General features: G+C 42.3%; 1 protein-coding gene across 1 annotated transcript in view; it reads right to left on the bottom strand.

Moving 5' to 3' along the window:
- Nucleotides 1-16,777, bottom strand: part of col12a1b (collagen, type XII, alpha 1b) — a gene marked incomplete at its 3' end in the record, with an annotated part of 171,033 nt that overhangs the window by 59,232 nt on the left and 95,024 nt on the right. The window contains exons 40-47 of the mRNA XM_084000189.1: nucleotides 13,533-13,662; nucleotides 12,643-12,782; nucleotides 11,639-11,768; nucleotides 7,542-7,681; nucleotides 6,921-7,050; nucleotides 5,735-5,874; nucleotides 4,775-4,904; nucleotides 547-689 (exon numbers count right to left, since the gene is read on the bottom strand). Coding sequence (XP_083856315.1) covers nucleotides 547-689; nucleotides 4,775-4,904; nucleotides 5,735-5,874; nucleotides 6,921-7,050; nucleotides 7,542-7,681; nucleotides 11,639-11,768; nucleotides 12,643-12,782; nucleotides 13,533-13,662 — 1,083 coding nt within the window. The remainder of the gene's footprint in view (nucleotides 1-546; nucleotides 690-4,774; nucleotides 4,905-5,734; nucleotides 5,875-6,920; nucleotides 7,051-7,541; nucleotides 7,682-11,638; nucleotides 11,769-12,642; nucleotides 12,783-13,532; nucleotides 13,663-16,777) is intronic.

Raw genomic sequence — 16,777 nt, forward strand, 5'->3', positions numbered from 1 at the left:
TCCTCCTCACTACGTTACCACGGTGACTTTTCACAGGCGCCACCTCCACCTGAGCCGACAGCTCCGGTGTCTCCGCTGAGTTTCCGTGGTTTCCTACCGTCACGCTGCCACTGCACTGCAAAAACTCAGAATCTTTCCAAGAATATTTGTCTTATTTTTTGTCAAAATGTCTCATTTCTAGTCAAAACTAATCTCTTCCCACTTAAAATAAGATTAATCACCTAGTTTTTCACCTTGTTTTTAGATCATTTTCACTTAGATATGTTTTGACTAGAAATAAGACAAATATTCTTGGTAAGATTTTGAGTTTTTGCAGTGTGAAGGTAAAAACATGGCGACACCACATGGCAGCCAGCACCGAGCTTACCCGCTCCATGTAGATATGAATGATATGAACGGCAAATTCAGAGCTGAAAGGAACACTTCAGTTTGTTGATGGGGGGATTACTAATTAATGAAAAACAGACTGAAGAACCAAATAATCCATTTTCCTGAATAGATAACAGGAGAAGTTACACAATGTCCCTTTAACAGAGCGTTACTCACCGACTCGGCCGGCTTGGCCCCGGTCAGGGGGGAGTAGGTGACCCGGTACTGCTGCACCTGGCCGGTGGCCGGCTCCCAGCGCACGTTCAGGCTGTTGGGGGTCGGGTTGTACACCTGGATGTTCCTGGGCGGCGTGCGAGGGACTGTAAAGGGTCACAGAGGTGGAGAGAGAGAAGAGATTAGCCATGTTTAATATGGATAAAACAGGAATCCAAATAAAACTGGGTCATTCGGAAAGAAATTTTGGTAACTCTTTAATCTGCAGGCCACGAATTACGTGACAATGTCTAGAAATAGCCAAGAAATGACGATCAATTTCATAATGTCATGTTTTTCATAAAGGCAGAAGATTACACATGCTTTCTATGCTTTGAATTTTTTGGGAAAGGCCGGGATCAATCGTTATTTCTTTGGCGATATTTCTCAACATTACTATGAAATTGAGCGTTATTTATTGGCTGTTTCTAGACATTGTGATTTCTTGGCTATTTCTAGACATTATCACATAATCAGTGGCCTGCAGATTAAAGAGTTACCAAAATTTCTTTCCGATGGAAAGAAGATGGCTGGTTTATGCCGGTGGATTTTCAGATCAAGATCCATGAAAACGATTAATCTGATCTGCACGCAAAATGAAGCGTTGCTGTTGTGTGAGATCACAGGAGAAGGAGAAACTGCTGCAGCTTCATTACAGAGGAAACCAGAAACAACAGGAAGGTTTGCAGGAGACGATACAGATCCATTTAGATGAGAGGAGGCAACAGGAAGGTAGAGAGAAGGAAAAGCTGCTTCATCTACTGTTTTCTAATCTGACCGGAAAATCTTCATTGAGCATGTCACAGTGAATTTATTCTGATTAATTCCTTGATGCACGAACATGAACGTTTTTTATCAGATCACTTTATTTCACAGTGAAGCTGGAATGACTATAATCAGCCGACTGCTGATGGATCCACAAACACCTTCCTGAGAGTAAAGAGCTGTCATGCAAACAGTGAGACGGTCGGTCAGTTTTAGGTTTTGCATTTTTAGGAAGTTAGATAACGACTTTCTGAAAACCCAAATCTTCAAATTGGGCAGAAAAAAATAACAGAACTTCAAAAAAAAAAAATCCCTTTGGTTCAAGTCTGTAGAAATGAAAACAGGCCGATTTGTGATGAAATAACTGTTTTCAATCCGACAAAGACTCTGGTTTTTATCAGGGAGAAAACATCTAATGGAGGACTGAATGGGACAGAATGTATCAGGACGCAGCTTCAGAAAGCGTCTATGTGCAGAATGAGTAGAGAAGGAAAGTAGCACAGTGTTGGGTCGAAGCTAAAGTCCTGAACTTCCCTCTTAAACTGAACCAGATGTGTGTGTGTGTGTGTGTGTGTGTGTGCAGCTCTATAATAAAAAGCCACTAGATGCATTAGTAGGTAGATATGAACTCTGATGTCCTACAACCTCATTACTGAGTCTTGTGTCTTTTCTTGACACTGGTCCGTCCAGATGTGGAGAGATGACGTCATCCTGCTGCTCTAACTGTGTGTTAGAGTGTGTGTAACTGTGTGTGTGTGTATTAGTGTGTGTGTGTTATTAATGGATGTGATCATTCCTCATGTTGGACTCCAGTCGGTGTTTTGCTCCCAAACAGAAAAAATGTGACAAATTCCTCCAGGGATGAAAACAGTGAAAACTGGGAGCGACTTACTGGTAATAATAATAACAACAGATCATCGGTGTCGCCACGGTGATGGAGAAGAGAGGAGAGGAGAGCAGAGCAGGCACTTCCTGGTTCACCTCCGAGCTGCAGCCAATAGGACGTGGACACCTGGCAGCTGAGCGTGTATGCACGTTTTATTTCTATATTAGCTATTTTTTATCTATTTCTTTTTTGTTTTTATCTTATTTTATTTAATTTACCTATTTTATCTGAGTTTTTATCCACTTTTTTTAGTTTTTTGTCTATTTTATTCATCATGTAAAGCATTGTGAGCTGCTTTCTGTGGGAAAAATGCCGTAAAATAAAGTTTGATTGATTGATTTAACTCAAAATGTAAATAATCCAACCGAGCTTCTTTATATTTCTGGATAAATCAACAGAATCGAGACAAAACCGCAGCGATAAAACACTGAGCAACAAGAGCCAGTATCTGTTCAGCTTCATTCAACCGTTTAAGAGTCGTAACTTCTTTGGTTTGGAGCCGTAAAACAGACGTTAAAACCGCTGCTCACCAACATATTAAAACTACAAGGAGGAAGAGTTACGCCACAGCAGGTTAATCCTCCTATCTGATTGGCTGCTGGAGGAGCTGGATGAGGTCACAGCGGGTCGAGCCAGGCTGCCTCCGAGAGTTTAAATGAATTAAGAGGCTGTTTCTCCTTCTTCTTCCTGCAGCCTAAACACGGCCTGCAGCCTGCAGCCTGCAGCTCGGCTGAGTTACGGCTCAGACTCGGCTTCGTGTTTGGTTTATCGGAGAATTTCTCTTCTTTCTCTTCTCCCTCGTCATGAATCATCAGTCATGGACGCGCCGTGTGTGTCGTGTCGTGTCGAGCTGGATAGATAGACGATGACGGCCTGGCCAGCTAAACGGCCGCTAATGGAGCTAATAAAGAAATAAAAGCTTTGGAGTCGGAGTTTTAAATCTGTCAGTGCCAGCGGAGCTCGGCTCAGCGCTGAAGGTCGAGGTCTTTGGGCCGAGGCCACGTGTAAAACAAAAACTATGTTGATCATTTCATCACCCGGAGGAATGAGGGATGAGTGAACGGTGTGAAAGGATCCTGGAAAACGTGGATCTGTGGATGGTTTTGGTTTTTTCTGACTCATTAAAACCACCAGGCTGGAGTTTTAGTGTTTCTGCTGACTGAGCTGCAGTCTGAGCAGAAACTAAACCAACACACACACCAGGATGTCAAACCGCACAGAAGCACAGAGCCACCGGTCGGAGCAGGATCCAGTTTCTTCATCCCAAGAAGAAAGAAAAAAAACCCAAAAAAGCCCTGGTTACCAACAGTAGTTCCACATTATCTGGTTCTGCTTTGTGCCGTCAATCAAAATCAGAAAGAAACACGAGTTCCTCAGCTCCACGTTGGTCCTCCGTCTTCTCCGTCTCCTCCTCAGGACGCCGTCAGAGCTCTGTGTGATTTAAAAGCTTCTGGACCAGTTCTGTAGTTCTGTGGATTATGATGGATATTTTTCCACTGGAGGTTTTTTTTTCTGGGGGGGTTCACCTGAAAACGTCTATAAAAGACAGAGATCCAAGTCCAGGATCCAGGATCCAGGATCCAGGATCAGACACCAGGTTCACTTCAGGACACTGGATTGTTTATCCCACTCTTTGTTTATGTCAGTGAACGCCTCGCTGCTCTGGTTCTCCTCAAAACCAGCAGCTGCTCCGTCAAACTGTGACCCAGTGCTGTAGAACTCAAGACCACATCTTCAACGTCGAGCTGGACAACTTTGTTTTATTTTGTTTTTAACCATAAATGTCTCTCTGTCACTTTGGTTTCTGTGATGTAATTCAAAACGTTCCAGATAATTCAAATAGTTGTACTGAAGTATCTGCTTGTTTTCATTAAATATGGTTTAGATTTTAGATCAAATCATCTTTTCTTTGTAGCTGAGGAGGAATAATGTAAATATCAAGACACATGATTATTATGAGGACTGGGACTGAAGACAGACTTGGAAATGGTCTCGTATTGGTTTGGACTCGGTCTCAGGTTAAGTGGTCTTGACCACAACACTAGTCTGTTTATAGTGAGTCTCAAGTGTTGAACCTACAGCAGCTTCTGATCCTCACTCAGAGTTTTTCCAATAGAATATATTTATAATGACATTTATATATCTATATATATATATTATTCCAAAAGCAGCTGTTTTCTGGTCAGACCAAAGTGCTGTGTCACCTCTACGGTGCCTTCACTGTCTGACTGAGTCAGTCAGTTTTCTGTCTGCGGGTGAAACATGTTCTGCAGACGACACATGGAGGGAATAAATTCCTAATGAGAGAAAAAAAAACCCTCTACTGACGTTTTTACATCTGATGCTGTTTAAACCAGAAGAAGAAGGAGAAGAAGATGAAGTAGAAAAAGAAGAAGGAGCAGGAGAAAAGGCCGAACAAGAGGAGGAAGAAGAACAAGAAGAACAAGAACAAGAGGAAGAACAAGAGGAGGAAGAGGAGGAGAAGGAGAAGAGGAGCTCCAGAACCCGTCCTGGTCTCATGAGCTCCAGTCTTTGACTCACGTGTCTTTCCGTTGTCCGACTGGCGCAGTCCTTCTCCCTCGGGGTAGACGGGCACCACGGTGACGGTGTAGGGAGTGTCTGACAGCAGGTTCCTCAGGATGGTGGAGGTGGTGCCGCCTGACACCTGCTCCTGCTCACACACACACACACACACACACACACACACACACACACACACACACACACACACACACACACACACACACACACACACACACACACACACACACACACACACACACACACACACACACACACACACACACACACACACACACACACAGCTGTCAGCACGACACCAGACTATAGACCGAATCTCCTTGTTGTTTACATTCTACTTCCGGGTAGAAAACCAGCACGTGAATGACAACAGTAGTAACAAACAAGAGTTTAGCTAGGCTATATATCATGTTTTTCAAGCCCTATCACTGTTTAGACAAATGATTGAAGAAACATTAATATTTCTGTGTGTGTGTTTTGTGTTTCTATGTGTGGTAAATGTATTCAGTTTGGGGGAATCACAGTGTCTAGAAAGCATCAGTGGCTGCAGCAGCTAACAGTAGCTAAGCTAACATCAGGACGTCGGACACAACATGAAACTACTCCAGTTAGCTCAGTCATGTTGTAACTCAGATATCCGCTGGAGAAAATATTTTTTCATGGACCGTTTATTGAGTCACTGAGTTATTAAAGTTAAACAGGTAGCTAACCGTTAGCCCAGCTAATCTATGATAACCATGACTAATTACAAAAACATGCACAAATAAATAGTAATGTTTGTCCAATCATTGGTTTTATAAACTCTACAAACATCAGATTAGTCTAAACGGTGATATAGTGACATGAAAAATTAGATATATATGGTGAAACTCTCGTCCGTCACTATTGTTCTCATGCTGGTTTTCTACCTGGAAGTAGTTGTAAACCAGAAGAAGACAGAGGACGGACAGAAGACCTCACCATGTCCTCGGCTCCGCCCGACGCCGGGACGTAGAAGAGGCGGTACTGACGGACGTTGCCCTCCGCCGGCTCCCAGCGAACCTTCAGGGAGCTGGTGGTCGGGTCGGTGACCTGCAGGTTCTTCACTCCGCCCAGAGCCTCTGGAAACACACACACACACACACACACACACACGGCTGTCAGCTTCCTGTCTGAGTTACAGCACAGTGCCGGGTGTCGGGTCAAAAGGACTCCCTGGAGGTTCAGGTGTCACTTCCATCACACTGTTCACTCGTCTAAACTGTCACTGGGTTTATACACAGAGCCAGATATTCAGATTAGATCGGTTTAGAGTCCACACTGAAGAAAACGCTCAATCAGAATAAACAGCCCAAACCAAATGGAGCTTCATTTGGTTTCTTAAACCGATCGTAAGTAAAATGATATCATGTATGAAACAGAAAGTTCTCAACAGGCCTGAAAATTAAAGTCCAACCAGACCGGACCCACACGTTGAAGTCCAGACTTGACGCGGCTCGCTAGCATGAATGCTCGGCCCCAAATCAGCCCCCAAAAAAAGAGGAAAAATTAGTAACCCTTTAATTTACAGGCCGCTGTAAATTACGTGAAAATGTCAAGAAATAGTCTAGAAATAACGGTCAATTTCATGCAATTGTCAGTTACAATCATTTGTTAGTTCTTGGTGATATTCCTCGACATTACTATGAAATTGACCGTTATTTCTAGGCTATTCATTGACGTTATCACGTAGTTAGTGGCCTGTAAATTAAAGGGTCTATATCATTTTGGCCCAAACTTGTTTGAACCAGCGCGTCCCGTTGGGTAGTTTCGGTCGGACTGGCCTGTTAACAACACTGTGTCACATGACTATAAAACGTCCATTGTGGATAAAAGCAGTGGCTCATGTAAACACCAGATCGGATTAGATCATTTCATTCAGAGTGAATTCAGTCAGAAAGAGGAGAAGTCTCCAAATAAACCCACCCACAGAGCTAATACCGTTAAATCAGATTAAAACTGCTGTTTTATTTGGTTTCCAAACGCACCACACCGCTGCCACTGACTGGATCACAAATTAAAAGATTAAAATATTTGAAAACGACCAAATATATCAAATCTCTCTGAGCCAGATGTGGCTCAGCAGCTGCTGCAGCTGCTGCTGCTGCTGCGTTCAGGTCCAACTCACTCGTCTTCCCGTTCTCCGACGCGCGTTTCCCCTCCACGTCGGTGTAGATGGGCACCAGCGTCACTTTGTACTCGGTGTCGGGCTGCAGCTCCCTCAGCACCGTGTTGGTCGAAATCCCAGACACCTGAGTCTGTGACGGACACAGAGGAGACGCGTTATTAAGAAATATTTTTATAATTTCCAACCAGTCCAATGCAAACACACACAGGATCAATCCACCTCTGTAAATAGTTCCTGACAACATCTGTATATAAACTCCCCCAGTGAGCAGCTGTTTCACTGACAGTTGACAGCTGAAACCTTTATAACATAACAATAATAATAATAATAATAATAATAATAATAATAATAATAATAATAATAATAATAATAATAATAATAATAATAATAATAATAATCAGAGCACATTCAAACACAGATCTTGTTTTGATATTGTTCAGTAAACCAGTTTGACTCAATTTAGTTTGATCCCTGTAGCAGTTGACAGATGAATAAATTTAGAATCAATATTTGAGGCAAAAAAAACAACAAAATAATCTAAATGGACAGTAGAGGCTCTGAAACTCTTTATTTTTCACATCTCTTATACTGTATATAAAAAGAATCTGTCAGTGACGTCACCATGCTCTCCGTTCCCCCGGCGGCGGGGACGTAGATGATCTGGTACTGGCGGACGTCGCCGTCGGCCGGCTCCCAGCGGACCCTCAGGGAGTTGGTGGTGGGGTCGGTCACCTTGAGGTTCTTGACTCCGCCCAGCGGCTCTGGAAAACAGAAACACAACGACCACAAAGACAGGTTAGAAACCAGGACGCTCCACTACGACGTCAGTTTCAATCAATCAATCAATCAATCATTTATTTGTCACTGCCATAAATAACAATGAAATTACGTTGGAGCATACAACCTTACATAGTGAAAAAGTGCATAGTGCAAAATGTGCAATGGTGCAGAATCCCATGGGCATATCATGTACATGAAAAAGAGGACAAGAAAACACAGGGGCGCCAGAGGACATGGTCAGAGGTAGTACTATGGTGTATGTTGCAGCAATGCAAAGGCCAGTTCACAGTTATTGTACGGTGTCTCTGTGTTTCTCCATGACTCCGCCCCTTTTAGGAGACCAGTAGACCATGACTCCGCCCCCTTTAGGAGACCAGCAGCCCATGACTCCGCCCCTTTTAGGAGACCAGCAGCCCATGACTCCGCCCCTTTTAGGAGACCAGTAGACCGTGACTCTGTGACTACGCCCCTTTTAGGAGACTGGTAGACCATGACTCCGCCCCTTTTAGGAGACCAGCAGACCATGACTCCGCTCCTTTTAGGAGAGCAGCAGACCGTAACCCCGCCCCTTTTAGGAGAGCAGCAGACCGTAACTCTGCCCCTTTTAGGAGACCAGCAGCAGGTCTGGAGTCTATTTAAGTGAACGAGATTATGGTCCATTCTTCTGCTCCAGAGTCACTGAAGTAAATATTGGATTCATTTTATACAACAAACATCTCTTCTGAATATTTTGACATAAAAATTGACAAAGTTCAGATAAATCAGGAGAAAATGAACTTTGTTCCAGACCTGTCTCCGTCTCAAAAACACACTCTCGCCCCCGCTAACTAATCTTTGTAATGTTAAATATGACTGTTAGCTGTGTAAATATTTAATATTATCATAAGAAGATATAAACAGTTCACTTTCCTCTACAGACAACTTTTATAAATCCACACACACGTTCACAACAGGCTGTCAATCTTCCCCCCAAACCAGATCCAAATTTCTAATGCTTCTTATGTTAAATATTCAAATTATATTCAAATTTAATACATTTTAATACATTTTCAATGTTTTTTTTGTTTGTTTTTTTGTTTTTTTTTAGCTCATTACACCTATAGCAGCTTATTATTACGTCCCGTGTCCACTAAAGGGCATTCCAACCAAATCTGTTATGTAACATTTGCAACACACTTGAGTTTTACCAACTGAATATAAAACTCACAGAAGGGAAATCAAAATATTATTATATTATTGGCACATAAGTGGTCTGCAGATCGATCGGTAAAAAGAAAAACAGAATGTGTGCGTGTGTGTAGTGTGGGAACACATACGCCACCGCCACAGCAGAATAAATGGGAATTAAAAAAAAAAAAACGAAATAGTTTGTTTTATCAACATATTTACTTCCCCAAACGTCGCAACGCACAACGTTAATTTGTGTCGTTGCGGAAGGAAAACATTCTAACATCAGTTTTCACCTTAAATAACTCGAATTCTGTTCGAATAGCGAAGTCCAATCTGACGGCCCTAGTGGCCACGCCCACTTTAGGAGGCGGGAAGTGAAGCTGTACCATTTCATATCATTGGAGCAGCTTGTAGTGAGCCATCTTTGACAACGTCTGGAGGAAAAACCTCTACCCATAATCCTCTTTGTTGACTTTAACCAGCAGGTGTCAATCACAGAGGTCGGAGAGTGACGTCCTGATTGACACGTGTTTGTTTTAGATTTTAAATAGAATCAATAAATAGAAATTCCTCCAAAGAAGAGAATAAAAAAAAAAAGGCCAGAGGTTTGTGAATAATAACTGCTGCAAATAATCCTTAGCGTTTGTTTTCTGCTGCAGGGTGCACCAGATGGGTGGGTTTACCACATCAGGAGTGTCCAGATGTATCGAGGAAGTTGCCTAAACTTTCTGGCATTCGTTTCTGTTCTTTTTGTGAGCCACAAATGTTCATATAAACAAGACTTTGGATTCTGCATCTTAAAGCACAAAACCAGCCGTTCGTTTCGTTTCTTTTCTTTTCTCTTCTCTTTTCTCTCTCTGTACCTTTTTTAGCTCCATTAACTATAAACACTGTTTACATTATTGGCAGCTTTTTTTCACATGCGGACTTTGTGGCCTCCAGACGACCAACAGAGCGACTCTCAGCTCTGTGAAAACCAACTCTGCTGCCAAAGGTTCAGTGTGTTTTTATAAAGAGATCACGTTTCTATGAAGGATTCTATTATTTCTGCAGAACAAACATGACCCAGATCACGATCTGCTGGTTTTAAATATTAAAATGATGCTTTAGGCCGACGTCCATCGGCTCACCACCTCACATCAGTGGTGAAACTCTGCAGGATCCTCGTCTGCTCTTTATCTGTCACATCTTCTCCGTCTGTTTCCTCCTCTAGTTTTTATTTATAAGGTTAAAAAAAACAACAGACCTTTGTACCGGAGGTTAGTTAACTGCACCTCTGCGGGTTGGCTGTTCATAAATATTTCTGATGGGTTTTTTATTTATTTATTTATTTATTTATTTCATTTGATTTTAATGCTCTCTGTAAAAATAGTCTCCTCTGTGCCTGCGAGTCGTCCTGTCATGTGTCCAGTCGTAATAAGAAACAAACTTCAAATAAAAACAAAAATCCAAGAAATAAATAAATTATGCAAACATCAATGGCACGAGGAGAATAATGGGAGTTTTATAGTCGCATTGTCTCGCACTCAAACATTTGTTGCTCGCATGTCAGAGACCAACAGAGAGAGAGAGGGAGGGAGAGGGAGGACAGGAACCAGTCCAGACCGGTCCGTCTGTCTGTCAATCTCAACGTGTACAGTGTCCTTCAGGCGACCTCTGACCTCTGACGGCGCCAGATGTTCCCAGCTGCAGACCTGAAGCTGTTATTAAGGTTTCACTCAGAGCAGATTTACACTGAGAGTAAAGAGTAGTGTGTTTTCTCCAGGTCGTAACTCACTGAAGCCACTTCCTGTTCACATTATTGATTAATGACTAGGAACCAGGACCAGTACCAAAACCGATACTTATTTCAAAGTTATTATCTGTCATTATGTTCATTTTTCGGTACGAAAAAAAGTGGTATTTAACGTCCCAACTGTATTAATGACTCTAATGATCCTTCACAGTGTGAGTGAGATAAAGAATCAGGAGGAAGTTCCACAACGAGTTCCTAGAGTCTCAAACTCAAACTGTGCTGCCCAGTGACATACGGACCAGAACCAGAACCAGGACCAGGACCAGTTTCTACCAGGTAAAAACACCAACTCCTGATCTTTAATGTCCCAGAACTCACAAAAATAGAGAGTGTGTGTGTGGATGTTAAAACAAACTGAGCCTTGTTCAGTCACACTGGGGAGGAGGTGGAAAATGATGAAGAAGAGAAGAAGAGGAGAGGAGGAGGAAGGAAGATGAGGAGGAGGAGAAGAAAAGAAAGAGGAGGAGGTGGAAGAAGAGGAGAGGTGGAGGAGAATGAGAATGAGAAAGAAGAGGAGGAGGAGGAGGTGTAAATGATGAAGAGGAGAAGAGGAGGAGAGGAAAAGAAAGAGGAGGAGAAAGAGGAAGGAGGAGGTTGAGAAAGAAAGCAGAGGAGGAGAAAGAGGAGGAAGAGGAGGAGGAGAATGAAAAAGAGAAGGAGGAGGAAGAAAGAGGAGTCAGAAGGTGGTGGAAGAGAAGGAAGAGGAAAAGGAGAGGAGGAGGAGGAGGAGTTCAGACCAGGAGGACGGTTCAGATATTAAACTCCTCCACAGTCCAACACGGAGCACGAGGAGCAGCTCAGATCTGATTATCTGACTCTACAACAACAACACACATACTCAGGAATGTCATTCACTGACTGACATCATCATCATACAGCGATCACACTGTCAGTCAGTGTGTAGCTGAGTGTGTCGTTGTGTGTGTGTGTGATGATGATGATGATGATGATGAAGATGAAGATGATGACTCACTGGTCTTTCCTTTCTCCGACTGGCGGATTCCCTCCACGTCGGGGTAGACGGGGACCACGGAGACGTTGTAGACGGTGTCCGGGTCCAGGTTCCTCAGGACGGTGGTGGTGGTTCCTCCAGACACCTCCTCCTGCACACACACACACACACACACACACACACACACACACACACACACACACACACACACACACACACACACACACACACACACACACACACACACACACACACACACACACACCGTCAGCGCCATACAGGGCCGTTGTATAGGGGAGAAAGGTGATGATAACTCTAGGGGCCCAGCGCCCAGTGGGGCCCATAAAAAACCCCAGTAGTCTAATCTTTGTATGACTGATTTATTCTGCGTAAGACCCTGACTAATACTCATAGTACACTGTAAAAACTCAACATCTTTCCAAGAATATTTGTCTTATTTCTTGTCAAAATGTCTCATTTCTAGTCAAAGCTAATCTCTTTTCCACTTAAAAATTAACTTGTTTTTAGATCATTTTCATTTTCACTTGTTTCAAACAAATTTTCACTTGAAATAAGTAGAAAAATCTGCCAGTGAAAGTAAGTTTTTTGTGCTTGTAATTAGGAAGAAAAACTTGATCCACTATCAGATTTTTCTACTTATTCCAGGTGAAAATCTGCTTGAAAGAAGTAAAAAGTGTCTAAAAACAAGCTGCTTTTAATATGATGAGTCTAATTTTAAGTAGAATGAGATTTGTTTTGACTAGAAATAAGACAAATATTCTTGCTAAGATACTTGAGTTTTTGCAGTGTAATGCTGCATTAGCATCAAAACAAAGAAGGCTAAATAAAAAATGATAATACATACGTAGTCTAAGAAAAAAAACTGGAAAAGTTAGGGGGAGGGGCCCACTTTAGTATTCTTTAAGGGGGCCCAGAATTCCTAGCAACGGCCCTGGCGCCATAACAACGGCAGGACTGAGTGAGTGAGTGGGAGCAGAGCATCGTGGGTAAAGAGTGGTGGTTACCGTGCGCTCCTCTCCAGCCGGCTCGGCGGCGTAGAGAACCTTGTAGGTCCGGACGTTTCCCACGGCCGCATCCCAGCGCACGGTCAGAGTGTGGATGGTCGGATCGGTCACACGCAGGTTCTTCACCCCACCCAGAGGGTCTGGGGGGGGGGGGAGGAGGAGGAGGAGGAGGAGGAGGAGGAAGAGGAGGAGGTGGAGAAGGAAGAGGAGGAACAGAAAGAGGAGGAGGAATGGGGGAGGAGGAAGAAGGGGAGGGAAGAGGAGGTGTTGGTTAGGACATTTTTATTTCTGTCTTACTGTATATTATATATATATATATATTATATACATTTTATAAACCGACCTCCATGACCTGTTTATTCGTTGATCATATAAACAACTATAAATAAAACTTATAATATGAAATAAACATAAACTCCTATATAATATTATTATAAGAACATATTTTTATTACATTTATTTGTTGATATCTTTATTTTAATCTCATCTCATCTCTTTTCTCTTCATATTCTCTTTTCTTTAAGGAACTGTAACTTCCCTCTGAGGATCAATAAAGATTCAGATTTTCCTGCATTATCTCTGATTAATGATCAGTAATAGTGTCTTTAGGAGAAATATCTGTCAAATCCAAAGCAGCCGCAGCTTTTTTATTTCTTTTTTAATCTAAAATGATCCTGGTATTTAAAGTGAGGAGTGAGGAGAATGAATCTTCAGCTGCTGCTCTGACTCACAGGACGGATGATGTGATAGAATAAACCGCTGCTACTTTATTAACATAACACCCGTCAGGTTGAAGAATGTCATAAATAAAAGACGTATTACAGCTTTAATCCTCCCAGCTCCCACGTTAATCAGCCGACCGACCGACCGGACACGTGAACTCAACTCACTGGTCTTCCCGTTGGCGGACTGAGACTTCCCCTCCATCTCGTGGTAGACCGGCACCACGGTCACCGTGTACTCGGTGTTGGGGTCCAGGTTCTTCAGCACGGTGGAGGTGGTGGTTCCTGAGACCTGGTCCTGTAGGAGGAGGAGGAGGAGGAGGAGGAGGAGGAGGAGGAGGAGGAGGAGGAGGAGGAGGAAGGAGGAGGAAGGAGGAGGAGGAAGAGGAGGAGGAGGAGGAAGAGGAGGAGGAGGAGGAAGAACTGTTAGAAAACTCATAATATAGGACAGGCATCACCAAATCAATACCCAGACTGAGTGATGGTTCGATCTCTAATAAATTAACGAGAATAGATCCTTCTCCTGGAGCATATAGCGGCTCAGCTATATGTTAAAGGGATAGTTCAACATTTTGGCAAATTGGCCCATTGCCATATAGTCATAGCAGTAGGTTCATCACCTTTAATTGTCGGTGCAAGCTGTTTTTAGAACGGCGGAGCAGAGCCGTGAGCTGCTCAGAGCTACGCTACAGAGGCTCATTATGGGATTTCTTGGTTTCCCTCATCAAACTCATCAAATACACAATCCAACAACTCCACAACGCTCTGGTGGACAAGTTGTGACCTGCACATTCACCACGCTATGAGATAATAACACAACGTTACCACACAGAGTTGTTTTAGAGGGAAATTCATGCAAAACCACTGATGGTGTTGCCTTCAGGGACAGTTTTTCATCAAGCAGTCTCTGTATTTCCCTCTAAAACAACTCTGGTAACGTTGTGTTATTATCTCATAGCGTGGTGAATGTGCAGGTCACAACTTGTCCACCAGAGCATTGTGGAGTTGTTGGATTGTGTATTTGATGAGTTTGATGAGGGAAACCAAGAAATGTCGCCTCCGAGATGTAGAATGTGTTTAGAAGAGAAACACACTGACTTGTATCACCAGAACAGACATGTCCTGTGATTTTCAGCCTCCTCCCATATTTAATAGAGAGGGACAAAACCTGACAGTGCAGCTATCAAGATGTCTTTGCTACCTTGGTCTCAAAAAAACAAAACAAAACAAAAAAACCTGGAAAACCGCTTATTTATTCTGTCTTGTTCTCTTTAATTGGGGGCTACTTTTATTCATGGTAAAATAGCCAGTTGTTGTTTACTATGCAAGTGTTGCAAGAGTGCAAGAGTTGAAAATTGACCATAAATATGAAAATGTGCTTTGTTGATTTGATTTAATTGACATAGGGGATTGATGAGGACTGAGGATTGAACGATGTCACAGTTTAACGTGCTGCTGAGGCTCGGCAGCAGAGACAGTAGAAGCTCTGAGATGAAAGATCTGAGCAGAAACCCGTCCTGAGTTGTCTGGACCTTGATGTAAAGCACTGATTTGGCAGGAAGCAAAAAGAAAAAGAGAAGAAAGAAAGAAAGCTGAGGGAGCAAGCTACAAATATAAATTTCTCCTTTGTCCATTTAATCTAATATTAAATCCTCGAAACCGGCCAGGAGGCTGTGGATAATTCCAGTTGTTTCCAAATCAAATCATCTCATTTCACGACATTTCTTCAACCGAGTGACACAATATGGAGGTAGTAATAAAAACGGAGCCCCTGGAGTTATTGTCATTGCTTTATAGAAAACAGCTCAGAACGACCCTTGGAAATGAGTTAAACTGTCCCACCACCGCTACACAACACTGTCGAATGTTTCCCATTAGTTGTGGAAAAAGAAAATGTAGATTTTAAAGGCAACAACATTATCCAGTCGGGGTTTTTTTTTTTATCATCTTCTGATAACTCGATGTTGCACTTTTTCCAGGGAGAAAAAAAAAGAAAAGAAAAGAAAAGAACGTTCTTGCATGAAACTGCCTTGGAAATGAGTGGACGCCGTCTCACGCCACCACCGCCAAGTGTTGGGAAACGGGAATCTGAGGCCAAAAAAACTAAAGATGAAGCTGTTTGCTCACACAGCAACACAACCTGCTGTTACTTAAGGAGTAAATGTGAAGTCTTTCTCTGAGATACAGACGAGATTATCCTCATTTATGTTCCCCACATCAAAGTCACTGAGGTTTTAGTATGAGGACGATATCAAGTATTTAAAAGACTAAGGTAGATGTTTGTATTAAAGCTCCATACAGTATAAAGGTAGATGTTTGTGTTAAAGCTCCATACAGTATAAAGGTAGATGTTTGTGTTAAAGCTCCATACAGTATAAAGGTAGATGTTTGTGTTAAAGCTCCATACAGTATAAAGGTAGATGTTTGTGTTAAAGCTCCATACAGTATAAAGGTAGATGTTTGTATTAAAGCTCCATACAGTACAAAGGTAGATGTTTGTGTTAAAGCTCCATACAGTATAAAGGTAGATGTTTGTGTTAAAGCTCCATACAGTATAAAGGTAGATGTCCATGTGTAGTGTGATTATAAAGCAGCTCTAGGTTCTATATTAATACTGTGAAAGTATCAAAGCCTCAGTCCACAGAGAAATGCACACAGCCTGTATTCAGAAACTGAGCCTTAAAACCAGCCGTCAGGACTTCCTGTCACTTTGTGATGTCACAACAAAGCCCCGCCCCCTCACCATCTAGACCCATCATCCAACAAATTTGCAGGATTTTTAGTTTCTCTGAGTGTTTTATTCTGAAATCTGCTCTGTTTTTTTTATTGGATCACTTTAGAAAACAGTCAGCCAATCAGAAGAGAAGCTCAGAGCCTCCTCCTCTCTTCTGATTGGCTGACACCGACCTGTTGTTTCTAGAGCTCCAGAGAGAAGCTGAGAGAGAGAGGAGATGGAAAACTACACTGAGATGGGTTTTTTTTTGTTCTTTTAGATCACCATCAAAACATGGAGCTTCCATTTATTTCTGTTTCTACTGGTTTCAATTCATTTGCATACAATAGGGATCAATTATCAGATTCCTCTTCTCTGGAATAACTTGGTCGGAGTTGAGTTTAGTGTTTTGATGTGATGTGAAATGTGCCGTGCAGGATATTCAGATCTGAGAGTTTCACGCTAAATGGATTCAGGTTGGACGCTGTGGTCGACTGAAGAGTCCGTGTATTGATCTTTATATTGAACAGATGGATTGTGGGAGCCAAAGTGTGTTTTGTGTGCTTCTACAGGCTTTGTTAGTTTATATCGAAAAGTTCACATTATTGTAAATAAATAATTGATTTGTTTTGGATAAATAGTTGATCAAAATAGGCAAAAGATTAGTACAATTCACGTGATTTAATTCATAATAAGTTAC

This window comes from Trachurus trachurus (assembly GCF_905171665.1).
Source record: "Trachurus trachurus genome assembly, chromosome: 24".
In the NCBI taxonomy this organism is placed as follows: domain Eukaryota; kingdom Metazoa; phylum Chordata; class Actinopteri; order Carangiformes; family Carangidae; genus Trachurus; species Trachurus trachurus.